Source organism: Triticum aestivum, chromosome 1D (genome assembly GCF_018294505.1).
Source record: "Triticum aestivum cultivar Chinese Spring chromosome 1D, IWGSC CS RefSeq v2.1, whole genome shotgun sequence".
Classification (NCBI taxonomy): domain Eukaryota; kingdom Viridiplantae; phylum Streptophyta; class Magnoliopsida; order Poales; family Poaceae; genus Triticum; species Triticum aestivum.
In genome coordinates, this window is record NC_057796.1 from 409,785,405 (window position 1) to 409,800,618 (window position 15,214).

Genomic DNA, 15,214 nt, shown 5'->3' on the forward strand with positions numbered 1-15,214 from the left:
AAGAACCACTCAAAATCTATCACACTCCTGAAGCTTTTTACTTGGATCATCTTCGATCCCTTTGTGCTCGTGCTGAAACTCCAACTAGCTTAGTTGAGGGAAAATCTTTAGATGAGCATGCTTGTTATGTGCGACACCGCATATCTAAAAAAGGGAAACTTTTACTGGATCAAATTCATCATTTGCAATGCTATGCGTGGAATTTATGTGAAATATATGATGTTACTTGTTGTTCTGAAAACCCTAAGAAACACCTTCCCTACCAATGTGAGTTTATCGACAATGGAATCGTGTCTTCATATGCTAAGGGTGTTTATAATTACTATGATGTTCAACAAATTGAAGAATTTGTTGCTTTTAAGGGTGCTTATGAAATTGCTTCTTTGATTGAAAAGTATGATGCTACTCTTTACAAATCTGAAAATTTTGCCATACTTAAATATTGTTATGATAATTATGCTTCTAATGCCTATGTTAAACCATATATCGAGGACTCCTCCGCTGTCCAAGAAGAGACTAATATTTTGCAGGAGTCTATGGAAGAAGAAATTGATGAAACTGTGAGCTCATTGGATGAAAAAGATGAGGAGGAGAGCGAAGAACAAAAGGAGGAAGAGCGGATTGATCACCCGTGCCCACCTTCTAATGAGAGTAACTCTTCAACTCATACATTGTTTAAATTCCCTTCGTGCTTACCGAAGGATGATTGCTATGATGACTGTTATGATCCCGTTGATTCTCTTGAAATATCCCTTTTTGATGATGGTTGCTATGCTTGTGGCCAAGATGCCAATATGAATTATGCTTATGGAGATGAACTTGCTATAGTTCCTTATGTTAAACATGAAATTGTTGCTATTGCACCCACACATGATAGTCCTATTATCTTTTTGAATTCTCCCGGCTACACTATATCGGAGAAGTTTGCCTTTATTAAGAATTATATTGATGGGTTGCCTTTTATCGTTGCACATGATGATTTTGATAGATATAATATGCATGTGCTTGCTGCTCCTACTTGCAATTATTATGAGAGAGGAACTATATCTCCACCTCTCTATGTTTCCAATATGATAAAATTGCAAGAAACTGTTTATACTATGCATTGGCCTTTACTATGTGTGCATGAATTGTTCTTTTATGACATGCCGATGCATAGGAAGAGAGTTAGACTTCGTCATTGGTTGATATATGTTGCCTTGTGCTCACTACTAAATGCCAAATCATTGCTAATTAAAATTGGCTTTGATATACCTTGGGATCCGGGTGGATCCATTACTTGAGCACTATATGCCTAGCTTAATGGCTTTAAAGAAAGCGCTGCCAGGGAGACAACCCGAAAGTTTTAGAGAGTCATTTATTTCTGTTGAGTGCTTTTATATAGTTTAAAAACAAAAAAATAAAGAGGGGAACCTAAAACCTTTTCAAAAAGGAAAGTGAAAGTGAGAAAGACGAGCATTGTTAAAGTGGGAGCTAGCCTTGAACTTTGTTCATGCTCACGGAAACTTTGTGAATCTTGATTACAGAAAATTTTCAACAAAAATAATTATCCCCTTGTACAATTCCATTGTATTATTAAAATAATGTGCCAAGGTTTGCCTTTAGGATGTTTACAATGCTTGTTGGTTTGTGCGGTGCAGGACAGAAACTTTGGCTGTAGTGCGCGATTTTACATTTTTTACGGGAACGTCAAATAGTTCTGAAACTTTTTGAAATGTATTTATATACAAATTTTTTACTTTTCCTAATTTTGGCAGAATTTTTGAAGTATCATAAGTATGGTGAATGTTCAGATTATTACAGACTGTTCTGTTTTAGACAGAATCTGTTTTTGATGCATAGTTTGCTTGTTTTGATGAAACTATCGATTTATATCAGTGGATTAAGCCATGAAAAAGTTATATTACAGTAGCTACAATGCCAAAACAAAATATGAATTGGTTTTCAATGGTACTTAGAGTAGTGATTTGCTTTATTATACTAACGGATCTTACCGAGCTTTCTGTTGAAGTTTTGTGTGGATGAAGTGTTCGAAGATCGAGGAGGTCTCGATGTGAGAAGAAGGAAGAGAGGCAAGAGCTCAAGCTTGGGGATGCCCAAGGCACCCCAAGTAAATATTCAAGGAGACTCAAGCGTCTAAGCTTGGGGATGCCCCGGAAGACATCCCATCTTTCTTCAACAAGTATCAGTATGTTTTCGGATTCGTTTCGTTCATGCGATATGTGCGAATCTTGGAGCGTCTTTTGCATTTAGTTTTCATTTTTCTTTTATGCACCATGCTGGTATGAGATAGTCCTTGGTTGATTTACAGAATGCTCATTGCACTTCACTTAAATCTTTTGAGTATGGCTTTATAGAATGCTTCATGTGCTTCGCTTATATCATTTGAAGTTTGGATTGCCTGTTTCTCTTCACTTAGAAAACCGCCATTTGTAGAATGCTCTTTTGCTTCACTTATATTTGTTAGAGCGTGGGCATATCTTTTGTAGAAAGAATTAAACTCTCTTGCTTCACTTATATCTATTTAGAGAGATGACAGGAACTGGTCATTCACATGGTTAGTCATAAAATCCTACATAAAACTTGTAGATCACTGAATATGATATGTTTGATTCCTTGCAATAGTTTTGCGATATAAAGGTGGTGATATTAGAGTCGTGCTAGTTGAGTAATTGTGAAATTGAGAAATACTTGTGTTGAGGTTTGCAAGTCCCGTAGCATGCACGTATGGTGAACCGTTATGTAACCAAAAGGTTTTGTCGATTATAAAGGTGCTAGCAAAGTGTGCAAGCTCCAGCGATCCATCTATGGACTGGTGCAAGCATCTCAGAGTTGAAATATACGCTTTGATGAGGTGATCAAATCATATGATTTTATACAGACTTACAGTGAAGCCTGTATTTACAAGAAAGTGAGTGGGAGCTCTGTAGCATTTTTAATATTATATGTGGATGACATATTGTTGATTGAAAATGATATAGAATTTCTGGATAGCATAAAAGGATATTTGAATAAGAATTTTTTAATGAAAGACCTCGGTAAAGCTACTTACACATTGGCCATCAAGATCTATAGAGATAGATCGAGACGCTTAATAGGACTTTCACAAAGCATATACCTTGGCAAAATTTTGAAGAAGTTCAAAATGGATCAGTCTAAGAAAGAGTTCTTGCCTGTGTTGCAAGGTGTGAAGTTGAGTAAGACTCAAAGCCTGACCACAACAGAAGATAGAGAGAGAATGAAAGTCATTCCCTATGCCTCAGCCATAGGTTCTATAAAGTATGCCATGTTGTGTACCAGACCTATTGTGTGCCTTGCCATGAGTTTGGCAAGGGGGTACGATAGTGATCCAGGAGTGGATCACTGGACATCGGTCAAAATTATCCTTAGTTACCTAAGAGGACTAAGGAAATGTTTCTCGGTTATGGAGGTGATAAAGAGTTCGTCGTAAAGAGTTACGTCGACGCAAGCTTTGACACCGATTCGGATGACTCTGAGTCTCAATCTGGATACATATTGAAAGTGGGAGCAATTAGCATGAGTAGCTACATGCAAAGCATTGTAGACATAGAAATTTGCAAAATACATACAGCTCTGAATGTGGCAGACCCGTTGACTAAACTTCTCTCACAAGAAAAACATGATCACACCTTAGTAATCTTTGAGTGTTAATCACATGGCGATGTGAACTAGATTATTGACTCTAGTAAACTCTTTGGGGTTAGTCACATGGCGATGTGAACTATGGGTATTAATCACATGGCGATGTGAACTAGATTATTGACTCTAGTGCAAGTGGGAGACTAAAGGAAATATGCCCTAGAGGGACTAATAAAGTTTTTATTTTATATTTCCTTATTAATGATAAAAGTTTATTATTCATGCTAGAATTCTATTGATCGGAAACTTAAATACATGTGTGAATACATAAACAAATACCGTGTCCCTAGTAAGCCTCTACTAGACTAGCTTGTTGATCAAAGATGGTTAAGGTTTCCAAACCATGGACATGTGTTGTCATTTGATAACAGGATCACATCATTAGGAGAATGATGTGATGGACAAGATCCATCCGTTAGCTTAGCATAATGATCGTTCAGTTTATTGCTATTGCTTTCTTCATGTCAAATACATATTCCTTCGACTATGAGATTATGCAACTCCCGGATACCGGAGGAATACCTTGTGTGCGATCAAACATCACAATGTAACTGGGTGATCATAAAGATGCTCTACAGGTATCTCCGAAGGTGTTTGTTGAGTTGGCATAGATCAAGATTAGGATTTGTCACTCCGAGTACCGGAGAGGTATCTCTGGGTCCTCTCGATAATACACATCATAAGAAGCCTTGCAAGCAAATGACTAATGAGTTAGTTACGAGATGATATATTACGGAACAAGTAAAGAGACTTGCCGGTAACGAGATTGAACTAGGTATAGAGATACCGACGATCGAATCTCGGGCAAGTAACGTACCGATGGACAGAGCGAATTGCGTATGTTGTCATAACGGTTCAACCAATAAAGGTCTTCGTAAAATATGTAGGAGCCAATATGGGCATCCAAGTTCCGTTATTGGTTATCGACCGGAGAGGTGGCTCGGTCATGTCTACATAGTTCTCGAACCCGTAGGGTCCGCACACTTAACGTTTGTTGGCGATATAGTGTTATATGAGTTATATGTTTTGGTGACCGAATGGTGTTCGAAGTCCCGAATGAGATCACGGACATGACGAGGAGTCTCGAAATGGTCAAGAGGTAAAGATTGATATATAGAATGATGGTATTTGGACACCGGAAGTGTTTCGGGACGTACCAGAAAGAAATCGGGTCACCGAAAGGGGTTCCGGGCACCCCCCCCCCCCCCGGGGAAGATATGGGCCTTATGGGCCAAAGGAGGGGTCAGACCAGCTCACAAGGGGGCTGGCGCGCCCCTCCTATGGCTGGCCGGCCCTAAGGGGAAGGAAAGGGGAGGGGTGGCCCCTCCTGCCTTTCCCTCCTCAGGAGAGAAAGGAGGGGGGGCACCTCCTCCTTCCTTCCTCCCGCGCTCCAAATAAGGAAAGGGGGGCGCGGCTTGGGAGAGACCCCAAGTAGGATTCCCCCTACTTGGGTGCCCCCCTTGGCTGCTCCTCCCTCCCTCCCACCTATATATATGTGGGAGGGGCGCCTAGCACATAACAAACAATTGCCTAGCCGTGTGCGGCGCCCCCTCCACCGTTTACACCCCCGGTCATATTTTCGTAGTGCTTAGGCGAAGCCCTGCGGAGATAGCTTCACCATCACCGTCACCACGCCGTCGTGCTGCCGGAACTCATCCACTACCTTGCCGTCTTGCTGGATCAAGAAGGCCGAGGACGTCATCGAGCTGAACGTGTGCTGAACGCGGAGGTGTCGTACGTTCGGTGCTCGATCGGTTGGAACGTGACGAAGTTCGACTACATCAACCGCGTTGTCAAACGCTTTCGCTTACGGTCTACGAGGGTACGTAGACACACTCTCCCCATCTCGTTGCTATGCATCTCCATGGATAGATCTTGCGTGTGCGTAGAATTTTTTTTGTTTTCCATGCAACGTTTCCCAACAATATGATCCTAGCGTGTGGACTCGAAAGTTCGAAGGCGCAACTATAGATCAATTGAGACACTCTCAAGTGATTGGTTCACTCGTGTACTCCCTCCTTCCATGTATATAGGGCCTAATGCAGTTTTCAAGATTGCCTTTGACTAGTGATAAGATTAACAATATATGAGATGTATAATATGAAAATTATATCATTAGAAGCTCCTTTCACGTATGAATTTGATGGTGTGCTTTGTGTAACTTCCATGTCATATACTTTTGCTCTAACATCTAGTCAAAGTTAGCCTCCAAACACGCATTAGGCCCTATATACATGGAAGGAGGGAGTACCTAGCTTGTGTTACTCGGCCAGACATCTCATTTGTTGTGTGCAAACTGAGCCGGTTTGTCTCCAATCCAGGAGATGTGCATTGACATGCCGTTGGGTGAGTCATGCATTATTTGCAAGGTACTATGAACTATGGAATTCACTATACTGGGTTCCCGATGGTACTTGAGGCTTTATAGTGATTTGAATTGGATATCTGATGCTGATGAGATGAAACACACGAGTGGATATCTTTTGTCAAAGAGTTGGCCCTCTCCGAGCCACGGTCCATCGCTCATCTCGCGCCCGGTGCAGCAGGACCGAGCTCGTCTCGCGCCCGGGGCTGCAGGACGGGTCGATGGAGGCCAGTTTAGGCCAGCCTATTGGGTCTCAACGCTGGGGGCCGCCCAGGGGTGCGAAAGGCGGGGCCTTACCGCTTGTATCTTTGGTTGGGCTAGCGGCAAGTCTCGAGTGAGGTGGTGCCAAGGTCTTGGATGCCGGGGTGGCGGCCCTGGTGGTGGTAGTGCGATGCTCATGGGCAGAGACGTGGATCGATGCTGCCCGGTGGCCATGGCCATGTGGGCAGCGTGGTCGCCGGGGTGTGGCGTTCGATGGCGGTGAGTGTTGGCCGGGGTGAAAACTTGTTCCATCTTCGGACGGACCGGCGGCGACGAAGCTCGTTCCCTTCTTTGGATCGGGCGGTGGCGGCGCACCCGTGTAGTATCCTTCTTGAAGGTGCCGCCTTGAAGCCCACAGTTCGTCGTATGCGGCTTCATCTCTTTGCGGTGGTGTGTTTATGGTTGAATCATCCGGTTGCTCTTGTAGTGTTACGAGTGGTGTTACTGCGCTCAGCGCCTCTCTATCCTACCTTGGGTGTGCGCATGTGTTGTGGTGGTATGCGTTTGTATCGGTTTGTTGATGATCGTTGCTTTATATATAAAGTGGGGCGAAAACTTTTTTAGGCAAAATGACGTGCTCAGAGTTCTGCGCAAGGAGCTTGGACATTTCCAGGAAATACGACGGCTGGATGCTGATTTGGTCTGAAGCAGCCTCCCAAGTCACCAAACAGATCGACAACAACTTCGACAAGCATCGCACCTATGGCGTGTCTTCTTTTGCAAAATGGCCATTTGTCATAGTGATCTTACCTCGCTTCTATGGCGTCTCAAACTTTGTTTGCTCTTTTGTAATATTAGCTTTAATAAACATTGTGGATTTGCAGATCTATATATGTACTGTGCTTTGATCGACCATTGCTGAATGTTGGTCCCGCGCTTAATGCGTTTGTTTATACAGCAAACAAATGCTTCCTCCATCTCACAATATATATAGTGCGTATTTGATCCTTTTAAAGTTAAATTTTAATCAAATTTATTGATAAAGGTGGCTGAACGGAGAAACGACATTGATGGTTCCTTCCAAAAAATGTAGATCCAGCCTTCAAGATTGGTCTGGAGTTCCACAATAAAGGTGGCTATAGTTTGGGAAATGGATGGTCTCCTTATAACATTAGTTTAGACATTCTCACAATTATTTTTCCCCCAAAAAGGAGGATATTTTCACAAGCCAGAGTCAACCATCGCAGTTTGAAATGCACTTCACAGATAACTGTGGGTTCCTACGAATCACGCCAACAAACTGACGAATGTTAGCCTCTGACACACCTCCCAAACCTTAGTTCAGAGATAAAGGTTGGTCGTTCAGAGAAATTTAGTGCGATGAACAGACACTCGAGAGCTGTGGCTGGGATGTCGCCAGGTGCCACGGTGGTATTAAGATCAATGCTGGCGAGCTCGACGGCTGCAACATCAGGGAAGCCCTACTTAGAAACAGTGGAGTCCGCATAAGCAGCAGCAAATGGGCCGGGATGCTGAACTACTGCCAGTTCAGCTTACCGTGCAGTATTTTCTTTACTGGAAGGCCTCGCACAGGGAAAATTGTCATTTTGGTGTTTACTTTTGGCCTGAAAATTTTCCCTTCTTATTGCATTCTCTAGTGCTTAAATAAAATAAAATATATAATGTGCATAAAACCCAAAACAGCTATTAAAATCATAGTAGATGAACAGAAATAGTAGGGATATAAAGCAGTACCTGAACATACAAAAGCACATGGCCACAACTCTCTTCAGTTCCATCTTGTCTCCAGATTTCGGGACTAGATCATCAGCACCATCACCAGGATCAGGCTCTTTGTGATACATCCACAAGCATGGCATCCTGGTATGGCTTCACCTTGGCATTCTGGTATGGCATCACCTTAGCATTCAGGTTCAATTTCTATGCCTTGCACAATACATCCCTCTTTCGTAGACGTAACAACTCTATCATGGGAACTCTTGGAGTTCTCCCGGCGATGCATTCAAAGATGCTGATAAGCAGCAGCCCTCCAACAACAGAGGCACTTGCTAGTGAGCTTGTGACCAATAACGGCATCAGGTGTCCGGTTCCCGAACAAATTCATCTTCATGGGAATCAAAGATTTTGTGGCCCCTGACTTATTAAGAGCAAAAAAGTTAACATCATGGTCAGAGTGCACCATATGTGCCTGAAATATATAAAAAAAATGGAATGAGTGAATACATAACAGCCCATAATTACACACCCAAAGATGATCAGCACAAGAAATTTCTGTTCTATGAGAAACGAAACAAATGACCTTGCAAGTTAATGAAGTAGAGTAAATTTAGTGATACTTCATATTTCAAGTCATCAGTTCTTGGAAAAAGGGATATCCTCTCCCATATTCTATATGAATAACGAGACACACAATATATTCATATAAACCAGAATTGGCTGCATAGGAAAAAAACACCTACATATTCTACTGGTGTCATTTCAATCATGATTCTCACTCGCCACCTACGTTGAAAAAACCCAAGAAACTGCACAAAGAAGAGGTAAACATGCTGCGTGAAGATTGTTAACTTGTTCATGATCATGATTATACTACTAAGGTCACAGGAAAGCATTTGCATTATTTTCAGAGTCTCCAAAGGTTCTCAGCTGGCACCCCACAAAGGGCAAGCGCAACATTGAAATCCAAGATGCCATGATTGGCTTGGCCAGGATCATACAAATCACACACAAATCGAGAAATAACAGGCCGATGTAGTCTCTAGATCAAATCCACCCACAACTTTCAGATCTGACATCTTCCTACTTGCAGAACTGCAGAAACTGCTGCAGTTTGAAAACAATTATTTAAACCATAGCTGGCTTCTTGCCTAAGCATGCTAAGACTAACCTATTCTGCTGCAATTAAAAATTCCGAAGTTCCCATCCTTGCTCTGAAAAGAGCAAACCATACACATATTTATATCTCTGCCATATCTTTCTTACCATATACTCCCTCCGTCCCATAATATAAGAGCGTTTTTGACACCAGTGTAGTGTCCAAAATGCTCTTATATTTTGGGACGGAGGGAGTATAGATAATTGCACGCCTAAATAAGAGACAGCTAATTAGCAACTGCAAGCTTGCCTTCCTTTATTCCTTTCTCTCCACGTTACAACTTTTAAGAAAATTGCTGAAATTAAAAGACTAGTACTATGTTCAGTACAAGTATTATATTGCATTGAAGTTGCAACACCAGATTATTCCGTTATAGCTGCAAGCAGTCTTGGCATTGGGGGCACATCAATCTCCTGTAGACCCTCGAGAACCCGGACTACTTCACCCATGGTCGGCCGATCCAACTCATTATCTTGGATGCACCAACATGCAACTTTGCAAATCCTTTCAGCCTCTTCCAAGTTGAAGTCACCATGTAACCGTGGATCCACCAAACTCTTCAAATCTCCACTGTGAAGCTTGCTTATGGCTTGCACAGGGAAGTATTCAATATTCTGGTTACTGTTGCTGCTGCTGGTGTTGTACGATGTTTCAGGTGAGGAATTCCTCCTTCCTGATATGATTTCCAATAGCACCATGCCGAATCCGTAAACATCGACTTTCGGTGTGATCGCCACTCCAGTAAGCCACTCTGGGGCAAGATAACCCACAGTTCCTCTGAATGAAGTCAGAATTCGGCTGAAATCCCTTCCCACAAACGCTGCCAACCCAAAGTCTGCAACTTTAGGAACAAATGATGCATCCAGAAGTATGTTCTCTGGCTTAATATCGCAGTGTATGATGCACTCACGACAACCCTGATGCAAGTAGCACAATCCTCTAGCAACTCCTAGGGATATCTGACATCTGATGTTCCAATTCAGGACAACAACATTTGCATTGCTCTTCTTAAATAGATGACTATCAAGAGACCCATTTAACATGTGTTCATACACAAGTAATCTGTGATCACCTTCGCAGCAGAAACCAATCAATTTGACTAGGTTTATGTGTTGGATCAGTCCAATTGAGCTCACCTCGGCCCTGAATTGCTTCTCTCCTTGACGGGCACCATCGAGCCTTTTCACTGCTATAGTAGTCATTGAGTCACTTAACACCCCCTTGTATACAGAACCAAAACCACCTCCTCCAAGCTTTTCTGAGAAGCTTTTAGTAGCACGAACCAAGTGAGTGTATCTGAAGGCTATGATTCCACCAGCACTACCTGGATTGTCGTATATAGGCAAACCACACCACTTGAATTTGTACCTCCAAATCAGTAACAACAGCATGACCATTATTAACCCAAAACCAATAATACTTACAATGGTAACAACTCCTGCCTTTGGTTTTCTTTCGTTTTTTCTGGAACCTGGTAGCAAATCTTTGGCAGCAAGGCGAAGATAAAGAACATCTTCAGAATTATTATCAATGCCATCATTAAGATTTACACTAAACAATTCCCCATGCCAGACAGAGCATCTGCTATTGCTATAGGAATAGGCAGTGCAGGAGCAGGAACCAAGACATGCTTCTTCACATTTACTTTTAGTAGCAACATCTACAATTTGCGGGTTGTAGGGCAGTGCAACTTGAGCAATGGGGTGGAATATGTCTGTTGAATTTGTCATGTTTTTGTTGTTACCACTAGTGCTGCAATGTAACGGTGTGTTTCTGATGCATCCTCCTGTTCGATCCTCAAACTCCAAATCCTGCGGTGACTTCTGGGAGAAGCTCTCCATACAGTCACATGATGGATGTGCAATGCCGTTGCAGACCGTGAAAGGTCCGCAAGTAGCAGGCGGAGTGCAGGGATCGGCAGGCTCGGAATATATGCTTTGCCAAGACTGGCTGGCTTGTGACCAAACATTCACCTTTATCTGACCAGAGATGTCTAGTGAGACAAACACAGAAGACGATGATTCATCCGGCGAAGTGTACATGTAGTACTCCTCTTGGTCGTTGTCAACATATGCTGGGTTAATCAAACCTTTTGTCCGGGGATCCAAATCTAACGTGGTCTTGATTAATTGCACAAGATTCAACGATGATGTTCTGGAGGATGCCCAATGCCAGTACACTACCGAGGGGTTGCGATGCTTGAGGACGATCCCGGTGCTGTCTAGTTCAATGCTGTATGACCCTAGACCCAGATCAATGAGGCTTTTCTTTGATATGTACTGACGAATGAAACCGGGGACCTTGTTCCGGCCTAACTTGGCACCAGGAAGCGCAACATCTGTTGGGTAGTCAAAGCTCTGCCACAACATGTCTTGGCTATTTGCGAGTAGGGCAAGGTTACCACTGTTCAAGAGAACAACGGCTATAGAGGCGGTGGTGTTTATGCTACTAGTTTTCCTATTGACAATGTGAGTGGACCAAACAATGGATTCAGTTTTGGCGGCATGGTTTATGATGACAAGATTGTCATCGCTTGAGATCTTGAGCTGTGTCAGGTTGAGATTGGGGTGGGTGATGGGCTCCTCTCTATTAGCAACCCACACGGTAGTGAAAACGGGGATCTTATTGAACCATATGCCAAGGTACCAGCTGGAGCTGGGGGAGGTGGCATTGCGGGACGACTTACTGATGCTGCTTGCTGCTGGCTGGAAGAAGCCAAGGGCGAACTTGCCGTTTCTTGAGACGAGCTTGTCACCAACGCCGAGCGCTTGGCCTGCCGTGAGAGTGTCTTCAGTGGCAGCTGCAGAGGAGCACCAAGGAGCAGTGTGCAAGAGGAGAAGCCCGAGTAGTATGTAGAGGGGAGGCATGCTGAAGAAGTGTGAATAATTTAGACAAGAAGAGTAGGTGCATATATAGAATGGAAGGCCAAGTGTTCAGCAGACTGAAGCTGACGGGGAAGTCAAGTAAGTTCACATTGGGACAGAATAAGCATAAATACACAACAGTGGTACCATAAATACAAAACTGTGGTACCATAAATACAAGGCTGTACTACCATAATTGCAAGGCAGGACATTCAATGGACCATGGTCAGGTCAATCACGAGGCTTTCACCAAGCTTACTATTCACCAACCTTTGTATTAATATTAACCCAAACCAGAAAAGGTACCTCACATATTAGAGGGGAGGGCTATCTTTGAATAGAACTTTTCAAAACACTTTTACTAACCAACCAACAAAATATTTTCTTCAATGCATAGTCGAACACTACAAATGCAAATTCAAGGCATATCAACACAGAAGATCAACAAAAGCCCCCTCCCCAGAAAAGTACTACTCCCTCCGATCCATATTACTTGTTGCTCAAATGGATGTATCTAGATGTATTTCATTGCTAGATACATCCATTTGAGCGACAAGTAATATGGATCAGAGGGAGTACCACAAAAATACGATAATGTTGTAAGCTAAAGTCGGTACTGAAATTTCAACTTATGCCTAGACAAGCTTTGAAACCGTCCCTATCTAGCAGAATAGGACCATACTTTCAGTGGACCATAGCTTATCTACGAGGACTTTCAGTGGACCATACTTACCATTCATCAACCCTCATGGCAATGGCTTCAATGAGCATGGCGGGCTGGCAGAATAGGGGAAATGGCAACACACAGAACAGTAGCGCTCTGTTTTTGAGGGAGAAAAATCATCAATATAATGCTAGATGTAGTTTGGCAATGTCGGCAAATCCTACATAAGTAACAGCAAGGGAGCTTCCTTCTATATCTCATCCAGTCCATTGCTACAACTGGAAGTATATATGTCAAGAACCCTCATGGCATGCTGCTTATCAGTCAGTGGTCACTGGTCAGCCAACAACGCAATCGCTTGAACGACCATGGTATTAGCCTAAACCAGAAAGAAAAAACACCTCACTTGTATGAGGGTTATATTCTACAAATACAAATTCCACGTATATACAGAAGCTCCTTAGAAAGACAAACAAAAGTATGACCACAGAAATAAAACAAATGCTGTGAGCTGCAGTTGGCAAACTTAAAACACATATGTGCTACAGAAGCTTCAGGGTGATCTACAGCTTCATCGATTTCAAGTCGCTTTCTCTAGTTCAACCCCTGTTAGACTGGTTGCTTCATCCTTTTGTTTGAGCCCCTTGTTTAAACCTTCTTTTTTTATTTTATTTTTTGCCTAAGGACATGTAAATCATGTACACCTTTTTTTATCTATAAAAAATCACACTCCAGGGGTTTCCCCTGTGGTATTTCAGTCAAGAAAAGGAAAAGGAACGGTGGTAGTAGTGGCAATATCAGAGTGCCAGGCCCACCTCTTCAGGACTGATATTTAACTTATACCTACACAAGCAATGGCACCATCCTAGGTTCTTGGACCATGCTCCAACCCAGACATAAGATTCATCAAGCCCTCTCATTAGATCACATGCCTACTGTGAAGAGTCAAATCTTCCCCTCGGTGAACATGTAAGTGCGAAAGGTTAATCTACAGAAGGTCAGAAAGAAAGCACCTAACAGGCAAAATTTTCTTTTATAGCATTGCCAAGTTCAGGATAAAGGAAATACAGCATACATCGATATATCTAAAAGCAGAGCATCTAGAGAACAGGCTGCTCCTCTATTGTCAGAACAGGAAATATGGCAACAAATAGAACAGCAAGGAATAAACGATCTTTTTTCAAGATGAGTTGGACCTGCAATAGTTGGGAAAATACAATTTTGTACAGCGTGTGGGAAGAGAAGAGAAGAGAAGAGAGAGCTCACCACCACCAGCCAACCATTTCTCAGCTTGTAGAACCAGAGGTAGAAAGACCGTCGTACAGCAAATAATATGCTAATGGAAAAGAGAGCTCCATTTCCATGCCTGCGGCAATAGCGAGGAACTTCTAACAGCACATGTCAACTACAGAAAGAAATACTCCTGTTAGAAATTGACCAGGATTAGGAGTAGCATTCTTCAAGATTCAACTAGTTGACCAAGATTCAGACTTATGCAGTAGTATGACCGTATGAAACTATGAGTTGACCAAGATTCAACTAGTCTGATGTGGTATATGAGACGAGAGGAGGGGCTAACCGAACCTGCGGAGGAGAAAGTGGTCGTTGAGGCGCTCGAGCTTGCCGGCGTCGAAGCGGACGGCTGGTCGTGGTCGTCGTAGAGGTGAGGCCCGCGTCACTCCCCATTCGCCCTGCCAAGCTCTACGGCCGCCTGCAGGCCGAACATTGCTCGCTGGCATACTCTCTCCGGCCGCCGCCGCCGCCGCCGCCGCCGCGGCGAGGCTGGGAGGCGACGGCGGAGGGGTCGGAGGAGAGAGAGAGAGAGAAGAACGGGGCGTTTCATGAATGGGCCGGCATTGAGAGGGCCTGCTGGGCTGGGCCTTCTGTGGGCAATCACACTGACTGTGTGTAATATGGAGACATCGACGCACTACTCACATGCTAAAAAATTATTCTCTCATCTTTCAAAAAATAAATTTAAATGTTTAAAAAATATATGAATAAATTTTTCACAGCACATGTATCTATAATATCTAAAAAATTCAAATCCAAACTCAAGATACGAATGCAGAATTTTTTCTAGGGACCGTAGACACACGTTGTGAACGTTAAAAACATCATAATTTTTTGATTTCTTTTAAGTTGGGAGCTTGGGAGCTGTGACGCCTCCGATTCAATCGTACACTAATCATACACGTAAACGTGTACGATCAAGATCAGGGACTCACGGGAAAATATCACAACACAACTCTAAAATAAAAATAAGTCATACAAGCATCATAATACAAGCCAGGGGCCTCGAGGGCTCGAATACAAGTGCTCGATTATAGACAAGTCAGCGGAAGCAACAAGATCTGAGTACAGACCTAAGTTAAACAAGTTGCCATAAAATGGCTAGCACAAACTGAGATACAGATCGAAAGAGGCGCAGGCCTCCTGCCTGGGATCCTCCTAAACTACTCCTGGTCGTTCGCGTCCTGAACGTAGTAGTAGGAACCCTCGGTGTAGTAGGGGTCGTCGTCGACGGTGGCGGCTGGCTCCTGGGCTCCAACACCTGGTTGCGA

The 15,214-nt window shown here is 43.1% G+C and overlaps 1 protein-coding gene across 14 annotated transcripts; it reads right to left on the reverse strand.

Moving 5' to 3' along the window:
* Window positions 1–7,345: 7,345 nt before the first annotated feature.
* On the reverse strand, window positions 7,346–14,505 carry LOC123182463 (G-type lectin S-receptor-like serine/threonine-protein kinase At2g19130). Of its 14 annotated transcripts, none has more exons than XR_006492165.1 (5): window positions 14,235–14,505; window positions 13,917–14,055; window positions 7,982–8,380; window positions 7,784–7,851; window positions 7,346–7,688 (listed from the first exon to the last, which is right to left on the reverse strand). XR_006492165.1 is itself a non-coding variant. In XM_044595030.1 (4 exons), the coding sequence occupies exons 3-4, from the start codon at window positions 12,755–12,757 to the stop codon at window positions 9,485–9,487; spliced, it is 2,544 nt and encodes an 847-aa protein (XP_044450965.1). In that variant the 5' UTR covers window positions 12,758–12,806; window positions 13,917–14,055; window positions 14,235–14,505; the 3' UTR covers window positions 9,353–9,484. The 14 variants fall into 14 exon arrangements, 4 of the variants coding, with proteins under 4 accessions (XP_044450965.1, XP_044450964.1, XP_044450966.1 ...); XR_006492170.1 differs by having other exon boundaries at window positions 7,784–7,886; XR_006492167.1 differs by adding an exon at window positions 12,720–12,806 and having other exon boundaries at window positions 7,346–7,851; window positions 13,917–14,073.
* Between the last annotated feature and the right edge of the window lie 709 nt (window positions 14,506–15,214).

What these genes read in the sequence shown, in the direction of transcription:
- LOC123182463 (XM_044595030.1), bottom strand. Translation starts at nt 12,757, where the DNA reads ATGCTCATTGAAGCCATTGCCATGAGGGTTGATGAATG. An exon ending in GCCATGAGGGTTGATGAATG is followed by an intron (nt 11,991 to 12,719) that starts GTAAGTATGGTC and finishes ACACTTCTTCAG; the next exon opens with CATGCCTCCCCTCTACATAC.